The 17,180-nt window shown below is 38.9% G+C and overlaps 1 protein-coding gene across 3 annotated transcripts in view; it reads left to right on the top strand.

The window, feature by feature from the left end:
- The first annotated feature begins 2,814 nt into the window (after positions 1-2,814).
- LOC127448637 (6-phosphofructo-2-kinase/fructose-2,6-bisphosphatase 4) overlaps positions 2,815-17,180 on the top strand; it is a 27,161-nt gene continuing 12,795 nt past the window's right edge. The window contains exon 1 of one of the 3 annotated variants that reach the window (XM_051711316.1): positions 2,815-3,040. In XM_051711316.1, coding sequence (XP_051567276.1) covers positions 2,989-3,040 — 52 coding nt within the window. In that variant the 5' untranslated portion in view covers positions 2,815-2,988. Of the gene's footprint in view, positions 3,041-16,224; positions 17,076-17,180 lie in introns of those variants that run through there. The other 2 variants (XM_051711315.1, XM_051711318.1) reach the window with 2 other exon arrangements.

Raw genomic sequence — 17,180 nt, 5'->3', positions numbered from 1 at the left:
AGATACTTTCTCCAGAGGTGCACCTCAGCATAGGAGGGTAAAGGGGCAATGAAACGCCGTCCCTACCATTTCCAGCCCTGATTATATGTGTTTTTCAGTGCTTGTTGTAATTGTCATTATCGTAGGCTTTCTGTTAGGAGTACATCCAAAATCCTGCACTGGGGTAATTCAGTTGCAGCATTTCCAAAGAGCAGTCACACAGTTGCTAGCAGGGCTAGCCCAACAATAAATTCTAAACTTTATTTTTTAATAGGAAAGGGGCCCAGATCAACATGCAGTCAGGGGGCCCAGAATACCTTGCTACAGCCCTGGTTGCTAGCACAATGTCCAGCCAGTTGTGTGACTCACCGCAAACTCCCTGTAGTCCTAATGAAGACTCTATCTCGCTTGCCCAAAGAAAGGGGCCCCTCCCACCTATTCCTCCTTATGCCAAAGCAGCCACAATGACACTAATCCACAGTGGTAGCGAGGATATCTCTGACTCCACCATTCCCATTCCATCATGTGTGCCATCTCCTCCATCATACCCGGCACCCAAATCACCGCCAAGTTCAGTTGCAGTAAAGAAAAGTGCAAGCTTTGTGCCTGTGAGTAACAATGTATTCAGTATGTTCTCATCAAATATGACATTTAGAAATGTTTGCAAATGCATGTGTGTGTATATCATATGTGAATATGTCTGACTGTGTTTAATGCAGGTTAAAGATTCCTCCCCAGCTGGAGTGAAGCTTTCATTTTAACAGTAACACTTCTTCCCACATACACAAACTAAATCCGTTCTTTTTAAAAGCAGTTTTCTCCTTAAAGTTGCACTCAGAAAGTTTTACACATAAAGGAATGAAAATATATAAAAAATAAAAATAAAAATAAATAAAAACATTTTTCTGCAATATGCTGGGTGCATATTCATGAGTGCCACCATGTTGAGATCACATGACCAAGTCAAATATTTGTCTCTTTATCTCAGTAATAACCCTGTATTTGAACACTTTTACTTGCGGAATAAATAAATCGTGGCTGACTGCAAACAGCGCATTTCTATAACCCATTGGTAACTGAAATCTTTTGCGTTCCATGATGCTACATCTACCGCTAGGTGTCAGCACAGCATAAACAAAACCTTACTGAGTGCACAGTGAAGTTCTACTGATTATCCTACTGACATGCTTCTGTATTTGCAGCTGTCAATGAGGATGAATCTGGTTTTGATAATTACCTTTATAAATACCAATTTAACCTTCCTCTCCATGACTATGGCACTTTAAGACTCGACAACACAAGTCACCCCACACTAAAAGTTACAAATTAAAATATTTTATATTGAAATATATTATTATTATCTATAAACTGGAGTTCTGTTTTAATAATGCACAGGAACATGTTTATTTGCTTATTTTAGGATATTTATCTGAGTTTACGACACAGATGTGACCAAAGCTGAACAATAACAAATGTAATGTAACTATTCTTAGAACTTGGCAGTGTAATATTGCAGATCTTGTTGGCTTTTGTAATGAAAAATTGCTAATTTGTAGGTCGCTTTAGGGAAAAGCATCTGCTAAATGACTTAATGTAAATGTCACTAAATCAATGTCTTTTTCATAATGTGGATGGAATCTATCTTGACTCCACTTGTTACTTTTTTTTTATTTTAAATTGATTTACTTTGCAGAACCTATTATGGAATAAAAAATAAATACGTACAATTCTACAGTGGCCCAAAAAGTATTTGGACACTACAGCCACACTTAAAAATGTATACATTTCTTATCTTTAAATCCTTGGTTTAAAGTAACTGCAAAAAAAAAAAAAAAATTCTGAGAAAAGCTCTAGCATAATGTGTTTGGACATTTTGGGACTAATGCAATGAAATTCATAAATTTTTAAGGCCAGCATAAGTGTCCAGCTACTTTTTGGGCCACTGTTCTTATGTTACGATGAAATCAAAACTAATAGTACATTGTGTATACATGTGTTCCACTAAGTTTGACAAACAGAAAGTCCAAATCCTTTTTGTCTTAATTTTGAAGATGTGTTATTTTAGAATTTACAACCTTACAAACTTTTTTGTAAAAATGTTTTGCATATAGTGTGTTTGTGCACATATTTCTTTAAAATAAATGCCACATGGTTTGATATTTTTATATAATGCAATTACATTCCTGAATTTTTAAGTCAGTCTTAAGAACCCAAATACTTTTTGGGACCACTGTATGAGTGGGAATTTTGTCTAAATACAAAAATAAATGCACACTTGTAATAACTTAATAATGTTCTTTAAAGATTATCTTAATCTTACCAGTAGTTTAAAATGTGTTTATCAGTGCATAGCGACTTTATTTAATATAAGTGGGTACAATCAATTTGATAACATCCTGCATAAAATGTAGCATATTTAGCTAGATAGTAACTTTTAATCAACTGCTTACAGATTTTTGCACCTTCTAATGGATGATAATATGAATCACTGCGCTGTTATCAAATTCTGCACTTGGGATCTTGAATCTTTGTTGACTTATTTTAAAAGATATCAATGAACTGCTTTTTTTTTTTTTTTTTTTCAAAAGATCCACAAAGCATGTGTGCATTACTGCTAATGTACTAAAATGTACTTGTGTGTTTGAAGATATAAGATAAACAAGGTGTTTCTCTATGCGTGGGTGTGACAGGGAGAGAACAGACATTTTGTAGTGGCATAAATTCTCCCCTTTAACCACAAATCATTTGAATGAATCTACCGTTGAAAGGCGATTCAGCATTACATAATAGGTATGTGTGTAATCATAGGCGGTACTCTGTCCTCGATCTGTTTCCCTTAAGTCTGGGACTCCCGTGTTGCTGTTTTCAGACGCGCGCCTGCTGTCTAAACGCGCGTACAAATCCTGGATATAAACTCCCCGTGTACCGGTGTACCCAACGGGAACAAATACACGCTCTTCCACACAGCCCGTGCCTGAGCACGTCAACCACTCTCGGCTTAAAACCAGGATGATGAGGAATTACAGACGCTCCCGAGACGGACAAAACCAAGACGGGGCAGGTAAGGTACTCTATCAGCCTTCCTGCAGCTGTGAGCGTGTCTGTTCCGTTCGTTTTCTCTCTCAAAAGCACAATATTAAAGTGTTGGAACACTGTATGCGTGCTGAACGTGTGAAGTAAACAAATCCTTACATATTGCGGATGATATAAAAGTTCTCTGGATTTTCAAGCATATACAGTTTAAGTCAGAAGTTTACACGTAGGTTGAAGTCATAAAAAAAAATTAAAAAAAATGTTAACCACTCCACAGATTTCATATTAGCAAACTATAATTTTGGCAAGTCGTTTAGGACAATACTTTGTGCAAACAGATTGTTGCACTTTTATTGACTATATCTATATATTAATTCCAGTGGGTCACAAGTTTACATACACTAAGTTAACTGTGCCTTGAATCAGCTTGGAAAATTCCAGAAAATGATGTCAAACCTTTAGACAATTAGCCAATTAGCTTCTGATAGGAGGTGTACTGAATTGGAGGTGTACCTGTGGATGTAATTTAAGGCCTACCTTCAAACTCCATGCCTCTTTGCTTGACGTCATGGGAAAATCAAAAGAAATCAGCCAAGACCTCAGAAAAAAAATTGTGGACCTCCACAAGTCTGGTTCATCCTTGGGAGCAATTTCCAAACGCCTGAAGGTACCACGTTCATCTGTACAAACAATAGTACGCAAGTATAAACACCATAGGACCACGCAGCCATCATACCGCTCAGAAAGGAGATGCATTCTGTCTTCTAGCGAAAAGTGCAAATCAATCCCAGAACAACAGTGAAGAACCTTGTGAAGATGCTGGAGGAGACAGGTAGACAAGTATTTATATCCACAGTTAAAATGAGACCTATATCGACATAACCTGAAAGGCTGCTCAGCCAGGAAGAAACCACTGCTCCAAAACAGCCATAAAAAAAACAGACTACAGTTTGCAAGTGCACATGGGGACAAAGATCTTACTTTTTGGAGAAATGTCCTCTGGTCTGATGAAACAAAAATTTAACTGTTTGGCCATAATGACCGTTGCTATGTTTGGAGGAAAAAGGGTGAGGCTTGCAAGCCGAAGAACACCATCTCAACCGTGAAGCATGGTGGTGGCGGCATCATGTTGTGTGGGTGCTTTGTTGCAGGAGGGACTGTTGCACTTCACAAAATAGATGGCATCATGAGGAAGGAATTTTATGTGGATATATTAAAGCAACATCTCAAGAAATCAGCCAGGAAGTTAAAGCTCAGTTGCACATTCTTAAAATAAAGTAGTGATTCAAACTGACCTAAGACAGGGAATGTTTTCTATGATTAAATGTCAGGAATTGTGAAAAACCGAGTTTAAATGTATTTGGCTAAGGTGTATGTAAACTTCTGACTTCAACTGTAAAGGTGGAAATATAATCAGACAGCATACAAGAGGTGTTCCTCATCCTGTCACAATGTTATAAAACCAAGCATGCGTTACATTGCACAGTTCTGTGGTCAGCTCTATCTCAGATATACCTTAATGCAAGAACTGCTGAATTTAATTTACTAAATTAACTGACGAACTAGTCAAATTGTAGCCTACCGATATACTGTATGGAGTTATGCTCATTTTTTACAGCACCAGTTGTTCTTTGTAGTCCTACTTGTGATCTTGACCCTCTATTTTCTTTTTCTTTTTTTTTTTTACATATCTTTTATCCATCCATCTTTGTTTATTTCCCATCCATCCATCTATCTTTGTTTCTTATCCATCCATCCATCCATCCATCCGATTAGCTGCAACAATTATAAATAATGTGTGCATTCATTAATCAATAAACATGCAACTTAAACAACCGAATACATCTTTGTATAGCATGCATAATCCATATTAGGTCAAAGTGATTGGTAATGTTAGATGTTATGCTGGTGGAGTGGATGTTTGTTTTGTTTTTTTAGAGGAAGGTGCCACTGTATAATGCAGAAGCAAGATTTTGTTGATGATTTGTTGTTAACATCAAAAAATAAGATTAGGTCTGTGAAAAATAAATGGTTTTGTGAACAAGCACTATGTGCAGCATATGCATGTAAATCCATTGTAATTCTACTATATACTTTATTGGTGTGTGGGAATTCATGGGGCGGGCATAAACTCTGGCCTAAATAAACAAACTCAATATTATTCACATGCTGAGGCAAGAAAGGGGAACAGAATCATTGCACATATATTTTCTGTTTATGTAAAACTGAAGTGAACAAACTGGCTTATTTTCAGATGTTTTTAGGTTTTTAAAACATAAAAAAAAAAAAAAACTTTTTTTTAACTGTATAGGTTATATCAGAATTTGGAATGATGAAATGTCTTACTATGGTATAAGACAGCTGGTATGACTATGCAAGACATTAATAGTCACAGTGATGGATGTTAGTGTTGGTGTGTACAGAATAACTTTGTAGTGACTGACAGCTGGAGAAATTTCAGGAATCTATTTATCTTTCTATTTTTAAGCTAAGTGTTTTCACTTTCTCAGATCAAACTGAATGTTATGCCTCCTTGGTGCAGGCTGCATCATGGCCAAAATAAAACAAACCATGACACTGACGTGTTACTTTGGTGGTTTGTAATTTTTTTAATTTTTTTTATGACAAATGACTTTCCTTAAAGGTGCTATATGTAAGATTGACAACATGCATTTGAAATGGGTACTGCAGTCCAAATTCAAAATATTGGAGTGTTGTCTTCCCCGCCCCAGACTCGAAGCTCATGTGGGTTGCCAGAATGTTGACACGCAAATTAGCCAACTCAGCATCCGTTTTAAAGGATTTCTGGGCTTTAAGCTGTCTCCATCTTCCAAAGGCATCTCTAATATTTATCCTTGTTTTACTACGCCTCTGATCATGGTGGTTTTTAGACAGATGGCGAAGCTTTTTAGGTCGGGTGGAATCTGTTATCTCTGATCAAGTTTGTTTGCTGGCTTCCATGGCTGCAGCACACAGTGTTGTTTGCTTGCAAACTTGTTCAAATCTGGCAACCCGGTGGTGTTGAAATACTATTGGTGAGTGGGCAGTGGGCGGGATCACACAGGCCAAAACACAAACAGAAATTCCGGCCCGGAATGGAAACTTCAAAGTTGTGGCTGTAGCATTGTTATCGGAGAAGACAGTATTTCAACTTAGCATGTTTCCTAATTCTCTAATGACATATTATGGTGATTTTATGATTTAGTACAGTAAAAATATTACATATAGCACCTTTAAAGCTGCATTACGTAACTTTGTGCTCTCTAGTGACATCTGTGGTTGAAATTTAAAATTGCAAGCATTTTGCGGAAGAATACATTACGTCCATCGTGTCTGGACACTGCTGCTCTGGCAGTTGAATCTCATGATTGGAGGTTACCTGGACATCGCCTGTGTGTGATCATGACTGGAAGATATTCAGAGCTGGAGTCATAACGTGCTATTTTCATGTATATATAAATATGTTATACGATTAGACACTCAAAGCACTTTTACATAAAGAACAGAGGACTCTCCTGAATCAACACCAGTTACAAATATAATATGATTTTTCAAGTGTTTTATCTACTATTAATGTTTGTATTGTATTATCGATTTAAGAGGTGAAACTCGTGATACTGCTGATTCGAGTTCATTATTTTTACATTATTAATCTTGTCAATGAAATAAATGATGAAAACCTTTGTTGACGAAAGGTTTTTTGATTTCGTCAACGATAACGAAGACAAGACGAAAAAGGCGCATCGTGAAGATGAAATTATTTTATTAAAGCATACTGCTGACAAAAATATGACGATAAAAATTATACTGCAAGATATTAAAAATGCAAGATATAAATAGAAGAAACCTCTTAATAATAATCTGTAAATAGAAGAAGATATTAGATATGGATCCCCCCCAATATTTACACCATGATCAATGGAAACATGTAAATGCTTCACGTTGCAACCCCCCAAAGTTCAAGCCAAATCTACGCCCTTGGATTCATTTAATCCATTAATCCAGTGTGTTGGGCATTTCTCCACTTGAGCTGCGTGAGTTGAACTTGCTAACACCAGCAAAATGAACCGCTTTAAGACGGGGTAAATACCTCATTCAAATGCATCCTATTTATACATGAGATTCATCAATATATCCACAACATTTATAGAACAATTTACATCTGCACAACGAAACTAATGAACATGTGAACTTGGATTAAATGATGCGCTAGTCAGAATAATCGTTATTTGCGTAACGTAACTTGCGTTGTGAATACACTGTTTCCATAAAAAACACGCTACACACAAAGTAACATCCTTTCATGGAAAATGAATGTCTCTTAAAGCACGAAGAATTCAGAGAACAGTAGGCTAACTTCTAAATTGTAGCTAATACTTTGGTGGAAGGGGGTTTTCAGAGCCGATCTGATTAGGGTGTGTCAGCAATGGGTGGGGGTTAACAAACCTTGGCGAAATATTTCTGGCCTCTGTGTAAGGGCTAATAAAACTTTTTCTGGCTTGCTCCCTGTGACCCATTCTGTATTATTCAGTTCTTTTTGTCTATTTATCTTTCTTCTCTTTATGCGGACTGTGACATCTACTTCCTTCTATACTTTACTTTTTTGTGCTGTATGTTCACACAGAGTAGTTCTTCCTTCACTTTCACATCATCTTCCCCTTTTATGTTGCTTATTTCTTGCGCATGTGCGGCACTCTCTCTCTCTCTCTCTCTCTCTCTCTCTCTCTCTCTCTCTCTCTCTCTCTCTCTCTCTCTCTCTCTCTCTCTCTCTCTCTCTCTCTCTCTCTCTCTCTCTCTCTCTCTCTCTCTCTCTCTCTCTCTCTCTCTCTCTCTCTCTCTCGTTATCTGTGTGAAAGTTCAACTCCATTCCGCCAATCCCATTTAAGGATTCAGGTCCAGCTCCAGCTCTGTCTTGCATCTGTCTGCAAGCATATGGGTTTAAGTGTATATGTGTGTATGTTTTATGCCGTGTCTATTAATTTTAGATATTATATGTGCGATTTGTAATGAAACACTAGCTGCATATGTTGTTTCGATTCACTCACATATGCATAGACAGAGCAGGCTCATTGGTTTTCTGAGGGTGGTTCCATCTAGGCATGAAAGGAACAAAATCTGTTTTTGAAAAACAAAAAATTAGTTCATGCTAGTAATTACTGTAAAAAGCAATGATAACTGATAATGATATTTGAACCCTTTGTGAATTTAAACCAATTTTTATTTAATTTTTTCAAAATATATTGTCTATAAAAAATTACATTAACCTGTTTTTTTTTTTTTTCTAAAGGAAACATATAACATTGATTTAGTCAAACTAGACAGTAAGTTTGGCTTTTGACCAATCAAACTGTAATTAAAAAAAACATTTCTTCAGGACATCTTTTCCATACCATTTCTTTCTTTTTTTTTCTTTTTTCTTTTTTAAGTGTATCAATAAAAAAAATTACACAAGCTTTTAATCTTTAAAACAATTAAAACAATACAAGAACAATTCAAATACAAAAAAAAAGTTCAACTATTTATGTTCTCATTATTTCCCAAAGGATGTTGTTAATTCTTTTCCTGTACTCGTTCCTTCTGAACTTGATCATGATATCTCTCGCATGGTAAAAATAAAGGCTGACTCAAAGTTTTTTTGTTTTTTTTTAAACTACCTGTTATTGGGAATTCGTAACATTACAAACAATCATTCACATAAATCTACAACAGACTTGATTATAGTAATACAGTAACTTAGAATTACTATATCATTGTTGATGGTAAATGTACTAAGAGTAAGGGGAAACTCATTAATTAACATTAATTAACAAACATTATTATAAAATTATAAAACATTATAAAATAAAAAAGTTTAACAGATCAGTAGTTCTTGAACATCCAAAAATGAAATCATATACAATATGCACAAATACTGTTCATGGCATTTATAACTATATGAATGAACGTTAATTATATTTACATATATTTATTAGCACCTGAGGTCTGTTTACCACTTAATTCTAAGAAATAGTATATTATGACAACAGAGTTCTCCAGTGGAAAGTATAGTACCTGAGCAGCTTTTTGTCCCACCTGGCTAAGGAGATTAGTCCTCCTGACCCGCTGAGTGACTGGACTAACAATCTCTCTCCGACCCTTTATCACCTATTTTGTGTCTTGCCATCTAGGATTTAAAATAACTGTGGTGATTTTAAAGTTTTAAATAATTTTTTTTAAGATGAATCAAATGTATTTTACAAAATCCTTTAAGTCTTGTATACAAAGAACTTTTACACAAATTTGATACATCATTCCACAAGATGGCACTATATACCTGCTCTCCGTAAACCGTTTACTGTTGTTGTGGATATCCTAAATAAATAGAATAAGTAGAAAAAATAAATACATGTTACTTGTGAGCATGTTTGTGCAAAGAACGTGTGTGTGTGTGTGTGTGTGTGTGTGTGTGTGATCACCAATGTAAAAAGTTACCAGTTTGTAGTGGTTTCACATTGGTTTCCCATATTTGCACTTAGCTTTAGTGAAAAAACATTTCCTGCAACATTATTAAATTGAGCTAATAAATAAAGAAAAGTGTAATTATTTTTAAATGGATAGTTTACCCAAAAATGAAAAGTCTGTGTGGTGGTGGGGTCATGGTTGAGCGCCAGCTTGTGAATGGAGATCGAGATCAGGAGATAAGAATGGTAAGGATCATCACCTGGCAATGATTGTCTCTAACAGCTGTTTGTCATTGCAGTGAGAGGGGAAACGGCTTTAAGAGCCAGTGAGGGGAGAGAGAGTTATGAGACACAAGGCGATGAGACTGTACTGATCTGTGTCCGCTGAAAAGCATGTTTTTTGAGTGTGTCCCCTGAAAAGTGTCAATTTTGACTTTAAAGAGTACCTATTATGTTTTTTCATATAGTGTGTTATATAGCTGTTTGTGAATGTAAAAAAGTCTGCAAAGTTTCAAAAATCAAAGTGCACGACAAATGGATTATTGACTCCCAAAAGAATGAACCGATTCTGAACACCTGAAATGAGTTGTTAGTTATTCCACACTTACTTCCTGTACTAACCTACGTAGTTTGGTAACAAAAAACCCACCTCTGGTCTTCATTGGCTGCTCGCGAACAGCTTTGTCCCACCCTCAAACACTACACTAATAGGTAGACCAATCACAACAGACTGGGACATCTGACCAATCAGAGCAGAGTAGGCTCTCGGAAAGGAGGAGTTTAGAATGAATCCTTTAGAACGATCATTGAACAAGTCGTTTTTGACACTGGGAATAAAGGGTAATGCTGCAATTTAAATTATGAGCAAATTAAAGTGTTTTTTGACCTTGGATGCATGTAAATCTATTGTATGAGACCTTAAAACAAAATTAGGCACATTTAAAAACCATAATAGGTGCTCTTTAAAATAAACATACCATTTGAGTTGGATTTGCCGTCTCCCACTTCCTCATTTCCCCTAACTGTGAACATTGTTACACTGGTTCCAAAACCTGGGATTAAGGAAGAACGCCACCATGGACCGCTCACCTCTTTAGGATGTTGTCAAGACCCTCGCCAGCATCCACCAGACACAACATCAGGCCCTCCTCGAGCTGCGCACCAAACACAAACAGCAATTCATTGCGTACCTCCAGGGCCAAGCGGAGGACCGGCAGATGTTCCGGAGCTTGCTGCACCAGGAGGGTGCTGCCGCTGTGACCCCGGGACCGCTCCACCCCAGGTTCTGCTAGGTAAGATGGGCCTCCAAGACTATCCGGAGGCCTTCTTGGAGCACCCAGTGGGCCGAGCACCCAGTGGACGGTCCGGTTAATTTCACTGCTGTCTGGAGAAGCCCAACTCGCGGTGCAGCAGTTACAAGCTGAGAACCTCCTGGTGTACGCCGACTTGAGACAAGCCATCCTGCAATGGGTTGGCCGCACACCCGAGCAACAGCGCCAGCACTTCCGCTCCATGACCATTGGGGAGCACGGCCGCCCGTTCGCCTTCGCCCAACAGCTCCAGGACGCCTGCCTGAGGTGGTTGCTGGCTGAGCAATGCGACATTGGAGCTGTCATCGATCTGGTGGTACTGGAGCAGTTTATCGCTCGACGTCGCTTCAAATGGCCATCCATCTGGCAGAGAACCACATGGCGGCATATTCAGAGATCCCTCTCTCTCGCTCTCATTCTCTGTCTCCCCTCCTCCCCCTGCTTTCCATCCTGTTGCTCTTCCCCGGAAATGGGGAGGAGCCCCTCCCAAACCGGCTCCTCGGCTCCGGGGGTTGCACTACCTGACAGTTTACCCTACCTCTCTCCGCTCTCACTCCCAGGGTGGTGGACCCACTGTCACGGGCGCGGGCATGGAGCCTGGGCCGGTCTGTTGGAGCTGCAGGGAGCCCAGGCATTTCAGGGACCAATGCCCGGTGATGGAGGTGGGGATCCAACGTGCCGCAGGCCGCCGCTGATCGAGCTGGGATATACCTCATATCAATGAGTATTAAGGGAGGTACATACAGGCCTTGGTGGATTCAGGTTACAGCAAAACCTCCATCCATCAATGCCTGGTTCAAGACGAGGCTTTGGGTGTTAGTCACAAGGTGAAGGTAAGGTTGTGCATGGGGATATCCATGATTATCCTGTAGTGACCGTGACGATTCAATTTCAGGGACAAAAGCATTGTGTCGAGGCTGCGGTTAGTTCGCGCCTCACCCATCTGCTAATTTTGGGCATGAATTGGCCAGTGTTTTCCACGTTATTAAGGGAAATTTGTGGTACAGACCCATCCGCAGAGCTTTTTGGTGTGGGATTTGTGATGCGGTGGCTGGGGAGGTAGAGCCGGGGCCATCTACGTCAGTTTTGCATCAGGATGATGTAAGGGAGGGGTAAGTCTCGGCTTCCCCAGCCCTTAGAGGATTTCTCGCAGACGTGAGACGAGACACTTAGACACACCTTCGACCAAGTGAGAGTGATTGATGGTCACCGTCTTCAGCCAGACATTGCACTCGCCTATCTGTACTTTTCTATTATAAATGACAGGTTATATTGTGTGATGCAGGATGCTCAGACAAAGGAAGATACAACCCAGTTATTGATACCGAAGAACTGTTGGGAAATGTTATTCCAGACGGCTCATTATAATCCGATGGCGGGTTACTTAGGGCAGGAAAAGACACTAATGGCCCTTTCCTATTGGCCGGGCATTCGCAGGGATGTTCGCAGATGGTGTGCGGCATGCTGTGAATGTCAGCTGGGGATCCGCCGGCCACCCCAAGAGCACCTTTGCGCCCTCTTCCTTTGATCGAAGTCCGCTTCGATAGAATTGGTATGGACCTCGTCGGGCCATTAGAGCGGACGGCACGCGAGCATCGCTTTGTGTTGGTTCTGGTGGACTACACAATGTGATATCTGGAAGCAGTAATATCTATTACTATCCACACCAAGCTCTAAATTGCTCAAAGTGGCAAGGGCCCTTTGAGGTCACACGGTGAGTCAGGGAAGTCGATTATGAGGTTATCAGATTTACCACCTCAACCTCTTAAAACCGTGGAGGTAGGTGGTCCCCATGGCTTTGGCAATATATATATATATATATATATATATATATATATATATATATATATATATATATATATATAAAATAATCATACACATTTAAATCTACACCTCTCCCTCCACAGCCCCTCCCTGAGAGTCCCTCAAAAATGCCAAATAACTGCCCCATTTCCCATCAAATGAATCCCAGATCCCCAGCCTTCTACGTGACACCTCCTCGAAAGCTGCCACCCTCCCCATCTCCACACACCACGTGCAGCTGTCTTCCATCCCCTTAAGATAAACCGTCTGCCTATCATAACACTGGTCAGAACCCAATTTATTATGTGTTTATCCCCTATATTGATGACTGCCCCATTGCCCAAAACACAGAGTCTGGGGCAAAACAAAACCCGAGTATCCAACACGTACACACAAATCGCTGAACCTTCAACCAAAATTCCTGGATCTCAGCACATCACCAAAAAACATGGGCCATGTCTCCATCCTCCACAGGTGGGTGTGTCTTTAAGACCAAGCCTATACAATCTAGAGGGGGGTCCAATAGAATCTATGAAAAATCTTGAATTGCATAAGGCGCACCATTGCATTTCTAGATACAGACTTGATGTTTTTTAGAATCCTAGCCCACACTCCCTCCAATACCAAGTTTAAATCTTTCTCCCATAATCTCTTGATAGAAGATAAAGCTCCGTCCACCAGACTCTGAATTAGCAGGGAGTAATACACTGATGCCTCATGACCTTTTCCAAAAGCAGTAATCACCTCTCTCAGAGTATCTGCCGCTTTAGTGGGGTGTATACTACTCCCAAAAATAGTACAGAGCAGATGGTGCAGCTGTAAATACCTAAAGAACTATGATCTGGGAATCCCAAAACGTTGAACCAAATTTTCAAAGGATCTCAACACTCCACTCTCATATAGGTCACCAAGCGTATTAACCTCCCTCACAATGTACTCTGACCAGCAGAAAGGGGACTCATTAATACATAATTTTGGGTTCAGCCTTATGCTCAAGGGAACACTGAAATAAATGTCTGAATTAAACACTCTGAATGCAAATGCAAGATAACGGGGTGTAACTTAACTTCTCCAATTAGTTTGATAGAAAGGCTTTGCAATGGCAAAATAGGGGCAAGAACTTCCTGTTCAATACAAAACCAGAGAGGGGCTCTCTCAGGTAGAAGAGACCAATGAGCCAAATGTCTGAGACTGCATAATAATAAAACAAAATCTTGGGTAGGCCTAGCCCACCTTTGTCAATCTGCCTATGTAACTTACTGAAATGTAATCTGGGACAATTACCATTCCAAATGAAGGACTTCGCTATGCTATCATAATTGCTTGAAATAAGAGAGGGGGACATCTACAGGGAGAGATTGTAGCAGGTAGTTGAATTTTGGATAACAATTAATTTTAATTACATTGGGAAGGTTAATCATAGATAAATGTAATGAAGCCCACCTGCCCACATCGCTCGAAAACTTTTTATTAAGGGGTGATTTAAATTAACTAACTAAATCACACAAATTTGCTGGGAATAAAATGCCCAAATACTTAATGCCCTGTTTGGGTCACTGGAAGACGCCCAGCTGAAAAGCCGTCGCTGGGCAGTACGCTGTTGGAGTCAATGCTTTGGATTTAGACCAATTGACTGTGTATCCTGAGAATTTAGAAAAGGAATTAATAATTCTGTGGAGGCAAGGCATAGATCTAGTGGGGTCAGAGATGAATAATAAAATATCATCTGTGTAAAGAAAAAGCTTATGCGCCATACCTCTCGCCACCACCCCTGGAAAATCATCTTCCCTTCTTATCGCGGCTGCTAATGGTTCCAGGGCAAGACAGAACAATAATGGGGAAAGAGGGCAATCCTGCCAGGTGCCCCTATCCAGAGTCAATTAATCCATTTGTTTGTACCGCCACTACCGGGTGTCTATAAAGTAACTTAATCCATCCAATAAAAGTATTCCCAAACCCGTATATTTCCAAAATCTTAAAAAGATAATCCATTCTACCATATCATATACCTTTTCGGCATCAAGTGAGATGGCAGCGCCAAATAAACCCCACCTGATCTATATATATATATAAGAGATGTCATAACTTAATCGGTTAGCCAGAATTTTTGACAATATTTTTACGTCTAGCTGGATCAGGGAAATTGGACGGACACTCTTACAACCGCTTGGATCTTTGTCCTTTTTAAGAATCAGACTGATCCGGGCTCGTGTGGTAACATGTTTTTGACTACCTTTGTATGTTTTTTTTGTGATCTGATTCCTGTTTAGACCTGTATTTAGCGCTGACCACATGTGATCAGATCACCCAAAACGCATCTTAATACCAAGTATAAACAGCAGTGGTGGTTCTGGCTTACTTGGTGCCCTAGGCGAGATCTGACGTGGTGCCCCCCTTAATATCAACAACAACAACATGAGACACAGATCAATATTTAAGTCCTTTTATACTCTAAATCTCCACTTTCACATCTGAAAATCACATTTGATGCCTGTTTAGTTTCACTTTCATGTCTGAAAGTGTAAGTGAATATTTAGAGTATAAAGGGACTTAAATATTGATCTGTTTCTCACCCACATCTATCATGTCGCTTCTTAAGACAGATTTAACCACTGGAGTCTTATGGATTACTTTTATGCTGCCTTTATGTGCTTTTTTGAGCTTCAAAGCTCTGGTCAACATTCACTTGCATTTTATGGACCTACAGAGCTGAAATATTCTTCTAAAAATATTCATTTGTATTCTGCAAAAGAAAGAAAGCCATGTTTCTGGAATGGCATGAGGGTGAGTAAATGATGAGAGAATTTTCATTTTTGGGTAAACTATCCCTTTAAATAAAAATAACTAGACAATGAATATAGAAGTGGACGTGTGTGTGTGTGTGTGTGTGTGTGTGTGTGTGTGTGTGTGTATGTATATACACATATACATGTATAATATATATGCCAGACAGGTATAATATATATATATATATATATATATATATATATATATATATATATATATATATATATATAAAATACTGTTGATTATGATTATCTTTTGTTTGTTCAGAATGTAAGAATACATAATGAACATTTATATTCTTAACCATATAGAGCCTTTAAGGCTTAGTAGCCTGTCAGGGACAAACCGGGGCACCTTTTCCCCATCACGATCTTGCGAGCTCTGTGAACAGGGTCTTTTTGTTCCACAAAATAAATAAATAAATAAATAAATAAAAAGAAGAAGAAAAGAAATTCATATGGGTTTGGAACAACACAAGGGTGAGTAAATGATCCCTTCAAGCATAAAAAATTCCCATGAATGACGTGCAGACATTTCAACACCCATGAAGTGAAAGATTACTTTAAACATTATTTGTTAAAACCTCAACATCCTAATTCCATGATACATTTGAATGTGTGTAATCTCTGTGTCTGTATTAATAGAGCACATTTCTTGGTAATATTTACGAGTTTGATGAAAAGGAACAGAATGTCCAAATCCTATTTACCTTTCAGTGCCCCTCGCAGCACACGCCTCCACGTGCGCCGTTTCTGCTGTTCTATTGGTTGTCCCCTTACTGCCGGGGGGCTTTGATTGGACAAAGATACATCAACATTCACAACCCATGTGCGCTTCATGTGAACAGCAGCAGAACTTTGTTTTTCTCAAACTTCTGCGATCACTTGAGAACTTCTTGTGTGCCTTCCCTCCTCATTCATTTGTTTTCTTCAGAGTTTGGTCTTGTCATTGAAAAGTTTTACGGTAGATTTTGAGGACGTTTTTGGCAGGCTATGTGTCTATTTTTTTGGGTAGCATTGTGGTATTTCAAGTGTACATTGTATATATTATTTGCAGAGCATGGGTGCCCTCTAACTCAATGCAAATTGTATAATAAAGACAACTTAAACGTTTTTAACATACTCAAAGTTTTAAACACATTTGCATATGAAATGCACCGCATGTTGTTTATCAGTTAAAGAAACGGCGAAAGTGTAGATGTGTTTGCATTGTGGATCATTCATTTCATATTCATTAGAACCACTAGCCATGTCATAAGCTTGTCAGACAACGTCATTTTAAATCCTAATTTTCTGTCTAATGACAAAACCTACGTATTTGACTTAAAATAACCCACTGTTTTAGTCATAGACTGCAAGTATTAAGTCATTAACAAGTAATGAATCTTTCAAAGTTGTAATGAAATATATTGTTCCTATTTATTTTGGTAGGGAGGGGTGCTGTTTTTTTTTACATGCGCGATGTTTGGCAGTAATACGGTACAGTCGGTATTTGATAATGCTCAGCCGATATGACATACAGACCACCGTAAGCAGTTCATTCCGCTCAAGCGTAATCGCAATTTTCAGTTCTCTAGAACCGAACCATGATAACACAGCCGGGATGAGCTCTACCGAAGACATTATAATGGCGATTCCCCGAGAACTCACACAAAACCCACTGCGGAAGATATGGATGCCATGCAAGAACGGCTTGCCAGAAAAACACATTTCTCAAAAGAGAGGTACGTTTGCTCGCAACGCTTTGATGCTACTCTGTGAAGCATCTTTAGGTTTGTTTTATTCCTGCGAAATTTAGTGGTACTCAGCGTTACGGAGAAATTGCACTT

The sequence above is a fragment of the Myxocyprinus asiaticus genome, chromosome 12 (genome assembly GCF_019703515.2).
Source record: "Myxocyprinus asiaticus isolate MX2 ecotype Aquarium Trade chromosome 12, UBuf_Myxa_2, whole genome shotgun sequence".
In the NCBI taxonomy this organism is placed as follows: domain Eukaryota; kingdom Metazoa; phylum Chordata; class Actinopteri; order Cypriniformes; family Catostomidae; genus Myxocyprinus; species Myxocyprinus asiaticus.
The sequence above is the reverse complement of the archived record's forward strand: the minus strand, read 5'-3'. Positions and strand labels throughout refer to the sequence as shown.